Source organism: Marmota monax, unplaced genomic scaffold, assembly GCF_021218885.2.
Source record: "Marmota monax isolate L192 unplaced genomic scaffold, Marmota_monax_Labrador192_F-V1.1 WCK01_AAM20220418_F8-fsc00019, whole genome shotgun sequence".
NCBI lineage: Eukaryota > Metazoa > Chordata > Mammalia > Rodentia > Sciuridae > Marmota > Marmota monax.
In genome coordinates this window covers 18,623,739-18,642,311 of record NW_026695242.1, presented here as the reverse complement: position 1 = coordinate 18,642,311, position 18,573 = coordinate 18,623,739, and the positions used below count along the sequence as shown (strand labels likewise).

The 18,573-nt window shown below is 32.4% G+C and overlaps 1 protein-coding gene across 2 annotated transcripts in view; it reads left to right on the top strand.

Moving 5' to 3' along the window:
- The window catches only part of Phyhipl (phytanoyl-CoA 2-hydroxylase interacting protein like), a 56,294-nt gene that overhangs the window by 13,413 nt on the left and 24,308 nt on the right, over positions 1-18,573 (top strand). The window contains exon 1 of one of the 2 annotated variants that reach the window (XM_046419770.1): positions 1,531-1,564. The exons of the other annotated variant lie outside the window; for it this stretch is intronic. Coding sequence (XP_046275726.1) covers positions 1,546-1,564 — 19 coding nt within the window. The 5' untranslated portion in view covers positions 1,531-1,545. Of the gene's footprint in view, positions 1-1,530; positions 1,565-18,573 lie in introns of those variants that run through there. 2 annotated transcript variants of the gene reach the window in all.

Here is an 18,573-nt window from a genome sequence, read left to right as displayed (position 1 = left end):
TCTAAAGGTAAAATTGATACTAACAAAATTTGATTGCAGTAATGATAAATGTTCCAAATAGAATCTAGCCATTTCTACTATACAAGAACTCTTTTTGTACCATATTTTGTAGTAATGTATCTTAATTTATATAGATATTTCTAAGAGCTTTACATATATTTCTAAGAGTTTCATATGAATCAACTATTGAACTTTTTTTTGCTTGTCTCTTAACAGTTTGAAAATATTTTTCCTATAGTATTAATACTTTCTAATTTTAATTTTCTAAAGTACAATGACCACCTAGTTTTCTTATTATGTAATAATATTGAAATGAAAATCTTAAATAATTTCCTGGTAACATTCATTATGCTATTTAGCACAAATCATGTGGTGGTATTTTGTTATTTTCATTGTACTTTAAATTCAGATGGTGTGTATTTTAAGAAAATCTGAAATATGAAATCTAAACTTATAAGACACATTAGTCAGGCAATATTTTTCCTATAATAGTATTCACCATTACTGCTTTAGAATATGACAGAAAGGTAAAATGGCAAAAAGTGAAAACAAATAATTCTCTTACGTAATGATTTCTTAAATTATTCCTGAAAGTTTTATGAGAGGAAGCATATACTAAATTGGATATTAACAGATTTCATATTTTCTGTGTTATCTATATTTAAGCCATGTCATAGGTAGCTAAATTATAATCTTGCCAAAAATTATTTTTAAATAGTTTTGCTGATAATTATATTAAAATTGTACTCTAAAAGGCCAAATTTGTGTCATTTACCTGTAAATGTGCCAAGCTTATCCAGTGTTTCTGTCAATATTCATTTTTCCTTATGGTCCACAGAACACTTATAAACAAAAAAAAAATATTATGTTTAAGTGTGGTGATGTAAGAAAGGGAAAAAAGAATTTTAACCAGAACAGTTTTTGTGAAAATCAAAAGCATTTTGGAAAATTTTTACGTTGAATAATATTTATTAATAATATAAATTATGGCATTGTAAAGTTTATTTTGGCACTGTAATTTAACTCTTTTTAAAGTGATTTTTATTGGCTTGCATTATCATTAAGGGTCTGTGACTTTTGTAGGTGATGAATATATTTTAGTTTCTTATCTTAGGCTCATGTCTTAGGGGCCCCTATAGTAAAGACAGATTAACTAAAGAAAAGCATATTAAATTTGATTTAACATAAATTTTATGTGACACAGAAGCCACCTTGAGGAAATTAAGATCCAAAGAATCTCCAATTTTTCCCTAGATTTGGAGAAATATGATTGGAAGAAAAGAGGATCTGATCTAATGATAATAAACTAGGGGAATTTAACCAGGCCTATTGTTTTCAACTTCTCTGTATTCTTTTTTGTGTGTGTGTGTGTGTGTGTGTGTGTATGTGTGGTGCTGGGGATAGAACCCAGGGACTTCTGCATGCAAGGCAAGCATTGTACCAGTTGAGCTATATCTGTAGCCCTCCTCTGTATTCTTATGTCTTCAGAGTTAAGAATGTTCTTTTTCTCTGGGTATAGGTAGATCACCTGCTCCTGAAAGTCTTATGACCTGTTTTGGAAAAGGTAAGAAAAGGTCAGGGTGTGAACTTCTTAAGCTGTTTTCTCAAATTCTTTCAGCTTAGTATAGTTTGGAGCAGTATGTCCTAAACTCAGCACTTACTAACATTTTTCTGATATATTCTCTTGCTTAGGAAATTATATGGGTCTTTTGATCATAGTAATGTAAAGTTGACTAAAATACATGGATTGTAGGTAAAAAGAATCAGTCCATAAGATGGCTGACTCCATTGCTCTGGTCCCAATATGAAGCAGAGCATCATAATCAAAGGACAGGGCTAAAGAAAACAGCTTACCTCATGGTCATCAGGAGACAGAGGGGGGAAGGGGCTACAGGGAAGATGAACCCTTCTAGGTCACGTGTACCTTCTCTAGCCATGCCTAACCTGCTTCCAGTTACCACCCAGTCAGTCTTTTCAAACTGGGATAGATTGCTTTTCTTACAGCTCTCACAGTCCAATCATTTCACCTCTGAACATTCCTGCATTAATATAGGTGGTTTTGGGGGACATCTCATATCCAAACTATAATAATAATGTTTTAATTTTGGTTTTTAATCTGATATTTTTGCAATTAATATATTAAGTTTTGCTAACCTTGGTAGTGAGTACCTTCTCTAGTATGCTTTCATTAATTGTGTTTTCATGCTTTCATATTTCAATTCATTAATGCATTTATCATTCACTCAGCAAATATTTATTAGGGCCAGGTGCTCATTAACACAGTAGGAAAGAATCTCATAAAGTTGTTTAAAATTTATCAAATTGATATACTCAAAATTAGATTGCAAAGAGATAACATCATTGCAGTTCCTTGTGAACATTTTATTCATATTATGCTGATGTAGGAGATCTTTCTTGCCCAAATGGCATTTTAAATAGATATTTTTCATGAATGTTGTATGTTTTGGTCATAAGGCCTAAAAAGATTTAATTAACTCATACATTTTCTATAGAAGAATTTTCTCTTGATTTTTTCTAATCATAACATTTTTCTTCTGCACCAACAATGAAATTTCCCAATTATTCACATTATTAATATTTTTTTTAAATTTTGTTTTAAGTCTTTAATCACCCATTTTGTCAGCACACCATAAAGAACATATTTGTGAGTGTTCTTGTCACATATTTATCTTCATGTCTCCTGCTAAAAGAATGGTATAACATCCTAGTTAGTAATATGCTAGACAATTGCAGTTTTATGAGTAACCTGTGAATACAGTTCTGCTTCAATTAATGTTTTTGCTTTTTAGATTTAAGTAACAGTCCCACTGAAAGCTCAGATTTGGGGGTGATAGCAACAACAGTAAGGTTTGAATGATTATAGATCTTAACCTGAGAATTGGTCTGGCTTTCATAACTTGAGTTTCTTAATACCACTTGTAAATTTATCCTTTGGAACAGTTCTGTATCTAAGAACAGATATTGTAAGGAACTCAAGGTCTGGACTTCATGATCTTGGTGTCAACTAATTCCTGACATTAATTTATCTTGGTGTTTTGTTTCTAGTAATGAAGCTCTTACTTTGACCTCTCTGATCAAACCCTTCTTATATCTATCTCTAGAAGCTGAATCTTTCTTGTGTTTGTATCTATAAATGAATCTATGCCTTATTTTCTTGCCCATTATCTGTATTTTGCCTTTCATGTTCCTCATGATTAATACTATACAACTTGCTGTTAAGCCTCTTTGATACAACAGCCTGATCCCCCGAACTTCTTCCTGTTATCTACTACTAGAGTATTTTCTTTTATTCTAGGTCATACTTGACCTTTCAAATGAGACTTTTGCCATATAAAGACTACCTGATATTCTGTCTGGTTTTGTTTCCCTTCCAGTTGTCTAGAATTTGCCCTATTGGTATATTCACCTCATAGTCCTGTCTAATCTCTGAGACTATGTATCAAGTATCAACAGTGTAATCCATCCTTAATCTGAGATTCTCTGCTTTTACAGTAGCCACTTAGAAATTCTGTGTAAATAATGACTATTTCTGGAAATTTAAACCTGAGGATTACAATTTCATTTTGTATTTATTCTTAGAAACATTCAGAAGAAAAATTATCTGATTCAAACATGTATGCTTGTACATGAGGAAGACAAAAAATATAAAAGTGACTGTCTTAGTCATCTTTCCCCTGCTGTTACTAAAGGATCTGACCAGAACAACAGTATTGGAGGAAGAGTTTATTTGAGGGTTTATGGTTTCAGAGGTCTTGGTCCATAAAAGGCCGACTTCATTCCATAGGGATTGAGGTGAGGTGAGGCTGAACATAATGACCAGAGTGTGTGGCAGAGGGAAGCAGCTCACATCATGGTGACCAGGAAGCAGGGAGACTCCACTCTCCAGATAAAAATACACACCCAAAGCCACACCCCAATTCTCATCTCCTCCAACCACATCCCATCACTTAATTAATCCCATGGGGAACTAACTCACTTGATTAGACTAAGGCTATATAAAACTCAATCATTTCTCCTCCAAACCTTTTTGCAATCTCATATGAGCTTTCTGGGGACACCTCACATCCAAACCATAACACTAAGTAAAAACTGCCCTGGGTATTTTAATTTTTAAATTTATCTTATTGTTGGTAGATTTTGGATCACTTAACTGCAAAAGAGAAAATAATAAAATTCCTATTATTTCATGGCTGTTACGTTTTAAGTGATTAACTACAAGTATTATACTAGTCAGGTTTTATCAAATTCCAAAGTTATGGAAAGTATCTACATGATCATTAACATAGTGCTGCACATTTCATATAAGATTGGCTTCTTTAGTAAAATAAGAGGGTTTTTTTTGCTCAATAAATGATAGGTAGTTACAACCTTTGACTTAAAGAACAGAACAGAACTAATTCACCTTAATAATATGGCAAATGGATACTTCGTTTAGTTTATAAAGGGTAAATTTAGCTTCATTATAGCATAACATCTGAGTAAACCAAAATACTTTTTAGGTCATGTGATTTTGTTGTATAATTTGTCTTCAGTACAAGTTAATTTTGTAAAGTAAGAAATTTCTGATTTTATTTTTTCTCATAGAAGGGGATTATTATGTTTTCATACAAGTAAAATCAAATTGTAATGGAAATGTTTCCACAAGTAGCTGTGGACCCTTGTATATTTAATGATATTCATTATACTTTAGGATTTAAGATTATATGCTGCATAACTGGTATGCATTCCAAATTATGCAGTGATTTTCTAAATGTATATTTTATTTGCTTATCAAATTGTGCATCAATGATAGTAAATTAATGATAAAATGTAATTTAGATATAGATTTTATTTGCCTCATTAGGAACCATATTTATTGTCTGTGTCATTTTCAAGGCAACAGTTGATTACTAATTTTATATTCATATTATTTATTAGCTCCTAACTATAAACTTCATTGATTAGTTGGCAATCGTATTCTTTATATTGTTCCAAAGTTTGGATTTTGGTTAATTATTTGCAGAAGTGTTTACACTGGGTGGTAAGGTCCTGAATCGATTTGGATAAAATGGTTTGGTTTTGTGTAAAAAAAAAAAAAAATTGATTTTCATTTCATTTTCTTGAGTAATGCCAAGAGTCATAGAGTCATCCTTTTAACATAGAAATCTTGCCATGTCATTCATTAATCGCCTTTTGACTACATTTTTTACTAACTACTAGTTCTAATTAGCCATTCTCTAACATTAAGAAGCTCTTTGTGACCCTCCTAGTCTAGTTGTATTTCCTACCATTTCTCTTTATCTCTTTCGAACCAAATCATTCTGCTTGTATTGCCTTTAATATACCCCATGCTATCTTTGACAAAGTTTGAGAATATTTTTAGAAATCTAATATTTTAAAAACAGCTTTTATGTTAGGATAACCAACTTAGGAATGAGAGGAATAGCTTTTAAAAAACTGTATGTAAAAAATATTATAAGATAGGGGATACACACAAAAAATATTTTTGTTTAAAAAAAACATGTAGGTGATACAGTCTTTGAGAAGAAAACAGCTTGGGTTTTGGTAGAAGTTACAAAGGATGAGTTAACCTATATTAGTAATTGAAATCTGAAATTTATGGATGGAGCATCTGGGTGGATGTTGAGGTCACTTGCTGAATTGGGGGAATACAGGATTTGGGAGTCATTTCAGATTACTTAAAATTTGAGGTATCTTTAAGACACCCAAAGGGAAGTGTTGACTATATTGCAGACCTTGTAATATAAACTTGAAAATTATCAATAAGATCATTTATAGTGAGTAGGAAAAATAGAACTTTATAAAACAGTAATCACTAGAGTCATAACTACTTAAATTAATAAAAATTACATCAGAGTTAACTCTTCTATTGTACTAATTATATTTCATGTGCTCAAAGCTATATATGGTTAAGGACATTCAGTGCTATTTCTCATTGGCAGCACTCATTGACAAAGAGTGCTGGACTGAGAAACATTAATAATTTTTGATTAGGCAAAGAGCTATAGAATATGAAGGAAAAGTTAGTAAGATAGGAGAAAAACTAAGACAATGTTTAAGAAGCAGCAAATGGTCAACTCTATTAAATTCTATTGAGAGTTGTGAGGGAAGAAAATTTTCTCACTCATCACTAGATTAGTGGTGGAGACTAATAAAACAAAAGACAGATGAACAAGAAGAAAATGTACAAATTTATTTAATATTCATTTTATGTGACACAGAACCTTCAGAAGTGAAGACTCAAAGAAATATGGAAGCCTATATTATGTATGTATGTGTGTGTGTTTATACACATATTTTATGCTAAGTCTTATGAAGAAGTAAGTGGATAGCTGTAGAGGTGATTGGACAAAGAACCATGATGGTTTTAAACTGGGGGAAACTTAGCAAGACTTGCTCAGATTCTTCTCTGTCCGTGGTGTTAAGCAATAACAATTGTACTTCTAGATAGAGGAAAGATCCCTATGGAAGAGAGCCTTAGTATCACCTACTTCATAGTAAAATCAGAGAATTCTTAATGTCCTGCTTCAGGGGAGAAGGTTTCTTTAACCATTTCCTCCAATACTAAGGTGCCATATTTTGCGTTAGCAGTCTTAAACCCCATCAGATGTAAAGCCAGGAAATAAATGAAAAGTGCCCATTGGTTTTGCCACCATACAGCTTATTGGTGACTTGACCAGAGAATTTTTGTTGAAGTGGTAGCGATAGAAACTAGATTTGATTGTGTTTAAGAGTGAGTAGGGAAAAAAAAAAAAGAGTGAATAGGAAGGCTGAGGCAGGAAAATTGCAAGATCAAAGCCAGACTCAGCAACTTAATGAGGCCCTAGCAGCTTAGCAAAACCCTGTCTAAAAATAAAAAAGGACTGTATTGTTCAGTGGTAAAGCACCCCTAGGTTTAATCCATAGTAACTCCCCCTAAAAGTGAATAGTAGGTGAAGAAATGGAGATAGCTTTTGGCAGGTATTTGGAGCAGTTAAATTATTATAAAGGGAAGCAAAGAAAACGATTATCTAAAAGACTATGCAGAAGTAGGGGCTTTAAAAATTTGCATTTATGCACACACACATATATAGAATACTACATTGTAATTTAAGTTCCTTGAAAGCATGACATTTACTGTTTTATTGATTCGTCTTTTAATCCTCCTGCATGGATGCATTGAACAATAATGCATGTCTGTTGAATATGAAAGTCAGTCTTCTAGCTGAGAAAACAAATTTTTAATATTTATTTTAATATTCTTGGAGTGAGATTCTAGTCTCCAAAACTTGTATATTTGCTTGTGGAGACCTGCTTTTGCCTTTTCATAACCTTGAGGTGGCAAGTAATAGTATACTAGACTATCTTTTACAGAAATAACTTCTCTCAGATGTTTATTTTGCAACTTGGACACTTTTTAGTCTTCAAATAACTAAAGGAAACTTGAAGTGACAATAAAAAATGATCTTTTTTTTTAAGAAGATAGATTTTGGTGAGCTGGTCAACTTTATAACAGTTCTCTGAATACAAATGGAGCCTTAGTTTTAAAGAAAGCACTTTAGGATGCAGTAGACTTGTGTTTATAAGCATTTTAGTAAAAATTGAAATAATACAAAATGACTAATTTTTGAACAAAAACTATGTTTTAAGATGCAAAAGTTAAAAGAAATAATCTGTGAGGTGAATAGAGAGCCTACATCTTGGGAGCAAATCTTTACCCCTCACACATCAGATAGAGCACTAATCTCTAGGGTATATAAAGAACTCAAAAAGCTAAACACCAAAAAACAACCCAATCAATAGATGGGCCAAGAACCTGAACAGACACTTCTCAGAAGATGATATACAATCAATCAACAAATATATGAAAAAATGTTCAATAATCTCTAGCAATTAGAGAAATGCAAATCAAAACTAAGATTTTACCTCACTCCAGTCAGAATGGCAGCTATTATGAAGACAAACAACAATAAGTGTTGGTGAGGATGTGGGGAAAAAAGTACACTCACACACTGCTGGTTTTTTTCAAATTGGTGCAGCCAATATGAAAAGTAGTATAGAAATTTCTTAGAAAATTGGGAATGGAACCACCATTCGACCCAGCTATCCCTCTCCTTGGTCTATACCTAAAGGACTTAAAAACAGCACACTACGGGGACACAGCAGCACAATTCACAATAGCTAAACTGTGGAACCAACCTAGATGGCCTTCAATAGATGAATGGATTTAAAAAATATAGCATATATACACAATGGAATATTACTAATCAATAAAAGAGAATAAGATCATGGCATTTGCAGGTAAATGGATGGAGTTAGAGAAGATAATGCTAAGTTATCCAATCCCAAAAAAACAAATGCCGAATGTTTTCTCTGATATAAGGAGGCTGATTCATAGTGGGGTTAAGGAGGGGAGATCACGGGAAGAATAGATGAACTCCAGATAGGACAGAGGGATGGGAGGGGAAGGGAGGTGACATGGGGTTAGAAATGATAGTGGAATGTGATGGACATTATTATCCAAAGTACATGTATAAAGACACGAATTGGAGTGAATATTCTTTGTATTTAAGAACATTCACATTTGTATGAAACATGAACATGTATTTGTATGAAAATTATGCTCTATATATGTAATAAGAATTGAAGTGCATTCCACTGTCATACATAAATTAAAAAAATTAATAAAAAAGATTCAAAAGTTTTGAATTCCTAGTGCAGATATACAAAATGTACACATTCCTAATTTTTCTCTATAATATGCAATTGTGGTATTTGAGTTTCAAAGAAATACTTGCTTTTGAAATGTTTTAGCAGCTTCTGTGCATTTTGATACCTGTGATGTTAGTATATTGTGAATGTATATTGCATTGAAAATTTATTTTGCATAAATTCATTGTTTTGACCATGACAGAGTAAATGTAGGGAAAATTTCTACTTAAAATATGGCACCTAGGGCTGAGATTGTGGCTCCGTGCTGGAGCACTCACCAAGCACGTGTGAGGCCCTGGGTTCAATCCTCAGCTGCCGCAGTCTGGCTGGGCACAATCAGGAGCCACTTGTCAAAAGAAACTAACTTTATTTTTAGAACCACACACCAAACAAAACAGCCTCTCAGGAAAAACCCTCAGAGCCCCAACTGCCACCACTGCCTTCCCACAAGCCTCTCTCTCCCACACCAGCCTCTCTCCACCTCCCACAATCCTCCTGCTCTTGAGGCTGATTGGCTGGCTCATGTGGGCAGAGCCAAAAAAGTCCCCCAATGAGCAGCTCCGTGGTCTGAAAGGGCAGGGAAACAGCCCAATGAGCATCACCACAGAGGAGCCAATCAGCTAGATGTTGCTAGGGCCGCTGTGAGCCAATCATCAGCCGGCAGCTGGAAGTTTGCTGGCAGCTGGAAGTTTGCTGGGGCCCCTTCAGCTGTGGCTCTCAACATCCAGCACCACATAAAAAATAAAATAAAGGTATTTTGTCCAACTACAACTAAAAAGAAATATTTAAAAAATATGGCACCTAAATGTAGGTATAAATGTAGGGGAAATATCTACCTAAAATATGAATTATATTTTATATATAATTCAATTTAAAAATAAAATCTAGATAACTTTAATATATTTATGATGATTCATAACCAAAAAGTAAGGAAAATTGAATGTAAATCACTTTTTACTGTATAGATATAATACCATTTCATCATTCTTACTTTCACTTGAGAAATTTTTTTTAAATGATGCTTATTAGAAGAAACATTTTTTCTTTTATATCCAGGGATTCAAGTATGCTGCTAGTGCAAACTTTAGACTAAGATAAAATGTTTATACTCTTTTTCACTCATTATTACTTTCTGAGTGAAAATAATTTTTTTAAATTTACATATGTCTCATTGAAATCAGACTTCACTGTGTAAGTGCCAGTGCTCTGAGTCATCCAAGTTCCTTAGCTAAGGAGTTTTGATTAACTAGCAGTTCTTGTTTTTGAACATGTTAGGCTTGCGTATTTATTTCTTGTTAAATGTATGGATGAATCCAGGTTTTGTTGTGCCTACATTTATGCAACTTGAGGTGTCCTAATTGAGAAAAACAGTTTAAAGCCCTAGTTGTCAAAAACAATGTAAATTATTTAAATACGTAATAAAGTGCCAGGAGCAAGTGCAAGTGAGGGTCTCTTAACATTTAGCTTCATTAGCTTCCTGGTAAATTTACTTCTAATGGTGTAGTACAAATCATTCTCCCAATTTTTGAGGTGAATCCCTTGAGTACAAATAATTTCAGTAATCTCTATAAACTTTTAAAGAGATTTTTGATCCTAAAGCCCTATTCCAAAGCTTATACAATATGGAAGAATAGAGTAGTGAAGAATTTGTACCTCATATACCGGTACAGACACAGTTGTCAGTAGTAGGTTAAGACTTGAAGTTAATTTCACAGAATAAATTAAAAATATGATTAGAATCATATTTATTCAAAAAATGTGTCACCTCAACTTTATATAACTTGGGGGGACCCTCTTTAGAAGAAAAAATACATTTAATTAAAAATTATGTAATTTTGTTGGGTTATAGAAATAGACCATGCAAATGAGAGACCCAGAACATTAAGCTTCATTAATCTCATCATAAGATTCATCTTATTACAATGTAGCACTACCAATTTTGTATGCAAAATTTATTCTTTTGAGGGAAATATAGATAGTGTGTTATTACTGTATTAAGTCTGCTTCTGAAATAATCCAGTGTTGACCACATGCAGAAAAATAATATTCTGACTATTTTGAGAGACATTTTGATGTCCATTCATCATATTTGGACTGTTTTCTGCATGTATTCTTAAAAAAAAAAGAGGAAGTACTATGTAAAATAAATGATGAAAAGTGGCAGGTGAAAGAAATATGAATAAATTAGTGTTAGTATTTTGGTATCTTGCACATGGAAGGTATTCTTTATAGTTTGATATTTATGTTCTGTAATGTTGTTTGTAAAAACGAAATACCCATCAGTAAGTTTTCTACTATAAGCTGGGTGTGGCCTATAAACCCAGCAACTTGGGAGACTGAAGCAGGAGAATCACAAGTTTGAGGCCAGCCTCAGCAATTTAACAAGGCCCTAAGCAAGTTAGTGAGGCCCTGTCTCAAAAAAAAAAAAAAAAAAAGGGCTGGTGATGTGGGTCAGTGGTTAAGTGCTCCTGGATTTAATTCCCAGTACCCCCTTGCAATGTTTTCTACAGTAAAAGTATATTTAGTTGCTCAGGTAGGAAAAAATAAATTCAAATGAGGCTCTCTAATTAGTTTTATATATGTTAAATTTTGTGCAGCTGGTTTATTTAATACCCCAAATTGTTGTATCCATAATTGCTTTTATAAATCACAAAATTATGCTAATTAGATATATGAATAAAGTTAAGAACTTATTTTCATTTTTACATGGATAATGACCACTCTTTTGCAGGAAGAAATTTTAGACTTGATAATTGATGCTCATTAGTTACAACATAGAAGTATAAACATATATGTCAATTAAGTGAATTTGCTTATAGGTTGGTAATTTTTTAATATGACTAAATACACTGAGCAAAGAAAGATTAGTGAAAGTGAAAGAAGAACTTTGAGTTGATATCAGTAGTGGACAAGATACCTTTTTCCCAAAGGTAGATTTATGCAATAATTTTACTTCAAATATGTATTTTTCTCTGAATTTGAGTTGACCTCACAAGAGTTGACTACAAAGTGGTCAAAACAAAGTACTTCAGTTCAATTTTAAGGGTATAGATCACATGAATTTTAAAACTGATTAGACAATTTAACTTGGAATTTAACATAGGATGTGGCTAAGCTTATAAATAGGAGTGTGAAACATTTATCTTACACTCTTTCTTATGTCATTGAAGACAAAAATTTGTTTTCCTTCTGTGCTATATGTGAAGGGTCAGCACTACAAAGATATATATGTTTTATTGGTTTCTCATAAAACTCCACAAACACCAAAATCCACGAGCATTGTAAATTAACTAATTCAGACCACTGGTGTATTGGGCTTCTGAGACTGAGGATGATCATATTTCCCTGCTTTGACCACATAGGGTATCTTTGTAGAAAAGAAATATTTTCTTCAATATATAGATATCAAATTATTCTCTATGGAGCTATTTTCCTAATATTGTGACAGATGAATTTCCATGTCCTCCTTTTGGAACTCCTAACAAACACTTGGAGTCTGAGAAGCTATGAGACAGTGTTGGTATCAGGAGGTTTTGTGAACCTCATAACTGTTGCAATAGATGTAGTTGTATCCTTGGTGAAGAACCAAATAGCAATTCATAAAACTTCACTGAAAATGAATTGCAATTTTTGTAATAAAAAAGTAGTGCTATCTGTATTTAAAGTAAATCCTAGAATGATAATCACAAAATAGAGATTTTGAGATCCAAAATTGAGGTGAAATGACATTTGGAAACTATAGTTATGGGGAAAATATGCTTTTAAAAAATCTGTATTAACTCATTTGGATGTGAAATCACTGTGGGAAAAATGTGTGGATAATTAGAAAGTATTATGAACATAAATGTAAGAGAAACATAATTCAGAAAGAGGGGCTGAATTATGTTACGTTTATAGAAAAAGAGGCAATAAAAAAAACGATGTGTTGCATAAAAATAAAAGATAGAATGTACCAAGCACTAGATTAAATGAGACCTTAAAGACAGGAAATGTTATGTGATCTGCAGCACAATTTAGTTAAAAGAAAATAAAAGGGAAGGAGTATGAGAAAGAAGCATGAGATTAAATTTAGAGATTGTTTATATTCAAGTAACACATCAAAATTAGAAAACTATAGCCTCCTAAAGGAGGATTTACTAAAAATACATGAATACTAATTTCAGCAATTATTTTTTTCAAAGGAAAAAACATTAAATATTTCTGGCAGAACTGACATTCTGAAGGGAATCAGAAAAGTTTTGCATAAGCTGGGTATGGTGGGTATACCATACCTATAATCTCATGGACTCTGGAGGATGAGACAGTAGGATCACAAATTCAAGGCCAGCCTCCTGAATTTAGCAAGTCCCTCAACAGGTTATGGAAACCCTGCCTCAAAACAAAAAATTAAAAATAACTGGGAATATAGCTCTGTTGGAAAGTACCCTGTGGTTCAATCCTTAGTACAAGAAAAGAAAAAAAGGAAAAATGAAAAGTTATGTATTAATTAGACCAAAGGATACAGTAGATTAAAAATTGCCTTTGACTAACATTACCTCATCTTATATTCATTGACCCTATGAAGATAGATGTCAGTGGCACCTTTCCAAGTTTGTGATGTTCGAAAACATCTCCATACTTTTCCAAATGTCCCCTATGTGAATAATAAGATTGAAAATCAGAAAAGGTCTAGACTAACATTTTTATTACAAACTCATTTAATTAATTCTAGACTTCATGAATTAATGAGTTAAAAACAGTACCTTTTGAAATTATACACTTTGAATATAAATTATTATTGAGCTGTTCAGTTAGACTACAAGGATATTAAGGTTTAATATTTTATGCTTTATATAATATACCTAAAATGCCCAAATTGTTAATTTAATTGATTTTCACTACCAGCATCTTTTCACCTTTCTAACAGTATTCAAAATAGAAACCCAACACAAACTTAAACTAAGAAATCATCATGTAATGAAAAAGGTCATGGACTTAGAGGAAAAAAAGGCATAGATTTGCATTATTTCTTTTAATTACCCATTCTTTGACTCCAGTCATTTTTTTAGTCTTTCTGAGCCCTACTTTATTTATATGTAGAGAGGAGAATTAAATTATATAAGACAGTTTATAAATATCAGTTCTTGAAACTAGTGTTGAACCATGGAGAAGTTTACATTTGGCTTCTGCTAAATGAGACAGATACAGAAATTTTAGTGAGATCTTCATACAGTTAAATTTACTTGATTTTTATAGGACTTTTATTCTGAGATTTTTCCATATTTTAGGATAAAATATAATTTATTTAATTACATTGTAATTGTGATTATAAGAGCATATGATTTCCTTTTTGCTCTTCATAAAATCAAAAGAATTTTTTTAAAAAAAATTACTAGTCTGTTGAATTAAGAGATTAAGAAGCATTGGCTAGATCTCTAAGGCCTTGCTTCCTAGAAGAAAGAAGAATGTCTGAATATAAAAATTATAGCTCTACTATTTACTTTTGTTCAATAATATAATTAGCTGCATAAGAATAACTTGGCAAATACTACCAGAAATTTTTCAAATTAAAAAAAAGGATGAAAGGAAAGTTATATAAAAACTTAGTATTCTTAAAATGAAACTTAGAAAACCTTCAGGTAAGATGGGAATTTTGAACATGAGTATCAAACTACCACCTTCACAAGATCTTGGCAAAAATAAAGAAAAATGAAAATAGAGAAAAACTTTTCTTAACAATGAAAGTTTTATTTTATTTTATTTATTGTATTTACTGAGAAATGTTATGGAATTTACTCATAGAATCCTATTGTTTAAGAAGTATGTAAAAACTTGCCCCTTCCTCCTCAGAAAACCATTTGTTGTTATAGGGAAAATAGTAGAGAAATTCTTGGAAGGATTTTTATAGTAGTACTCTCCGACTTGGTGGAGAGAGGATGGCTAGCTAGTAACTTTACTTAGAATTCCCTTTGTTACTACAGATCAGTAGTTACTGAAAAGTAGGTGTTCTAGGGACCACAATAATCAGAACTCTGCTACCACCTGGTGGGTAAGGGAAGCTAATCTCTTTATGTAGACTCTGCTGTAGAAGTCAGAAATCGAAGAATCCAAACTTGACTACATATTGTACTGAAGGAGGAACTTACACCAGATAGATTACTAGCAGAAGAAAACAGGTGCCTAATTCTTAGAATGACCAAGAGAAAAAAACTGAATGAGGTTTCTTTGTTGAAATTATCCATAGCACTATTTTTTTGTTTCTCAGACACAAAAATTTCTTAACCAGAAAAAATAAACATATATAACTACCCCCTTCAAATTAAGGTATAAGAAAACTTTAAAATCATCCTCTTATAAGAAATGAGATTTAAATAGTATCTATCAGTTGTACGCTAGACCTGAAGAAAGACTTCTTTCTCAAGCCTGAATACAGAAAAACCAAAGTGAAGTCTATGAAAAGCCTCTACAAAGAAATGGCTGAAGGAAAATTTTTAATGAGAGATGGAAGAATGATACATTTTTAGATTTTTTTAATAATAAAACTGTAAATTTTTAAATTCTGATTTGTGTTTTCAGTAAAATTCAAGATTGCACGGAAGATGGAAGGAGAACCTCATTATTATACAGAATACGTATATGATGTAATGAGAGAAAGAAAAAAAATGTGTGTCACATTAGATTGGATAGAGAGAAAGGATGGGAGAGGAGGGGAGGAGTAAGGAGGATAGGAAGGGCAGCAGAATAGAATTGACAATATGATTGATGTATGTACATTCCATGTATGTATTATATGTAAAAATTCATTTTGCTGTCATGTATGACTAAAAATAAAGAAAGAAAGAATTAAAAAAGATTGGATTTAATGAACCAAAACATGAAAGATTAAATAATGAACTTACATATAAAAAGATGTAATTCGGAATGAGAAAGAATGTAAGATAATTATTAATGCTATACAAATTTTCAAATTCCATTCATAGCAAAGAGTGGAAACCACACTGAAGGAAAAAAGATCAGAGATATGGGGAAACACTTGAAATTTTTCTTTCAGAATATAAAGGAAAAGACAGATGAAAATAGAAGATGATATATATGGAGGGCAAACATTCAATATACTGATACTTATGGACGCAGGAAGGAAGAGATAAGAATAAATTGAACAGAAAAATTATTGTGTAATCAGATCCTAAAAGTGTTACAGAACTCCAGCCTTCTGGGAAACTCAGGCAGCACAAAGATCACTCACCCCATCAAACCCCATTTCTTGTGATCAAGTCAGAAAGATTTCAAACATGTCACTCAAAGTAACAGGCATGAGTTTATTGAAGGGATAGGAAAAGAGAAAGGGGACACTCCTCTCAGAGAGGAGAAGTATAACATCCCTCTCCTGCACTCCAGTTTTATTGGGGATTCCAGAGAAGTTTCCAGAGAGTCTCACCGAGGTCCACCTCTTGACTTTAGATTGACAGCAAGATGACATCAGACTTTTAAGTCCCCGATACCATGCCAACTCTAGGTCACTTTAGCCCATGCTGAGGAATTCTAATGGAATTCATAGCCATAAATTCTTAAAGATTCCTCCTGTGGTTATGAGGAATTATCCTTATCTCCCTGAGTTTCAGGATCTGGTCTGTGAAAATGGTCACAAAAGCTTCTCCCTTCAGGGTAACTTGGGCTCCTTTTATTGACATTATTTTGGACCTGCATTTCTCTTGCCAGTAACAGGTAGTTTGCTGAGGAATGTGACATAACCTGTTCATTTAAGCCAGGCAAGGCTGCAAGTAAATTGCTTCTTGGAAAAGAAAGCATGTGGGGTTCAGCAGAGTGGACCCATTTTATGGAATTGTTCCCTTAATCTCATGTTGCAACTATCTGTCCTCTATCAAAGGGATCAATTAAGATTTAGAGCCAAATCAAAATAACCAAGCAAAACCTTTACTAATTTACTTGGACAGTATGTATAGTCAAGCAGCAAAAAAGGCTCAGCTCTCCAGTGTTCCATTTCTTTACACACAGCCACCCTAGGCAAGAGATGGGCGTGGTGGTGGTGACTATATCCCATTATATCCAAGGAGCAGTGGAGAAAAGTGCCTCCTGCCTTCAGTGTCCCCATCCCCCATGACAAAGTCTTTGTAGAGGTGCCTGATAAGAAAAAGAGGTACCTGGAATTGGAATGCAAGTATGCTTGTGAGCATGGCTGGTGTATTGGTGTGTATGTGTGCATGTATGCATGTGTAGCAGAGGTGAAGGGCCTGCCTCCTTGACTGTACCAAGTTACTGACTGTACCAAATCTGGTATGGAGGGGATACCTACTACCATGAAGTACGGCAAGGAAAACCTCCTGTCTATGATTAGGTGTGAAAGATTGTATATAGATTTTTGGAGAAGTCAGACATCTCCTTGAATTGTAAGAATGCTAAAAATAATCTAGTAAAAAACAGGGGGATGGAACAGGTTAAAATGAAGAAAAAATCACGTTTGTCCCAAACTTCACAACAATCTTCATAGCCAGGGAACAATGTGATAATAAAAGAATATCTACATTTTTTATGGCAAAAATGTTATACCTAGAGAATTCTTCATTTAACCAAGTTGTTATTCAAGTACAAAGACAACAATGAAAACACTTTCAGAAACACAAATATTTATAAAATACTGATATTGAAAAAATGATTTGAAAATGTCGTTCAACCAAACTAAAGATTGGAAAGGTAATGTTTAAAGTACTGGTACAAAGTAGCAAAATTATTTAAGTAATGGAGTTCAAAGAATTGGTGTAAATAAGGTTATGAAATGGAATGAAAATATTGTAAATTATTTTTCATGGGAAACTAATATTTTTTTATAAAAATTTAAAGTATTTTGACCCTAAACTCTTATACTATTAGAAAATCAAAAGTAAAAATATGTCAATTTCTTCTACATATGAAAGTTCAATAGATATTTGTTTCATCTTTGATGCTGAAGAAAAATAACTTCTAATAGAATACGTAATGCGATTTATATCTTTGAAATTACTAGGGAAAAGATATTTGAGAGAAAATATATTCCATATAGTAAAAGAAACTAAGGAACAACAAAGAATAATTTATTAAACATAAGCTCTCATTGACAAGAAGAAAACAATTCTAATAATTGGCAAAATTATTTAAATTGTCTAAATACAAAAGTTGTACCTAAAAACATTGCCCCAAAAGATTTTTAAAAAATAAAGTGGAAAATTAACAAAGATATTTCACTACATGTAAATTGAAATAAAGCAGAATATGAAAGTATTTTCAAGTGCAGTCCATGTATTATTACACTTACTGAGTATTCTAAAATAGTCATTTTTTAATTGAAGAAAGCCAACATCCTCAGGGAAGCTATAACTGTCGTGAAGCTATAACTGTCATGTATCTATGCATTATGTTTCATAGTATTGTATAAAAATAAACAAAATACATGTATTTCATACTATGTTATCAAAATAAATAAAATACAATTTTAAACATATGAAAAGAAATTATGAAACAGTAGTCAAGTTCTTCAAGTAGGCAAAAACGAATAGAACAAGGTTAGAGATGATCTGAATAGTTTTCCTTTTATAGATCATACATTTTCATGCTTTTGGTTTAAGTCCAAGAACTTTTTGTCTAATCCTAGTAATCCCAGTTCTCAGTGATTTTTTTAGCCTTTTTTTTCTTCTAAAGTTTTATTGTTTTCAGTTTTTCTTCAGTTTGAGTTAACTTTTATGAAGGTGCAAGGTTAGGTTCAGTGCTTTTTTGCTCTTTTAAGATGAAATAAGAGTTCAACTTTTTTGCCAATTAGAGCACATGGATACTTTAAATAACAAAATATAGACTTCAGGTGCAAAAACTGGGTATTATAAAACTGTGGTT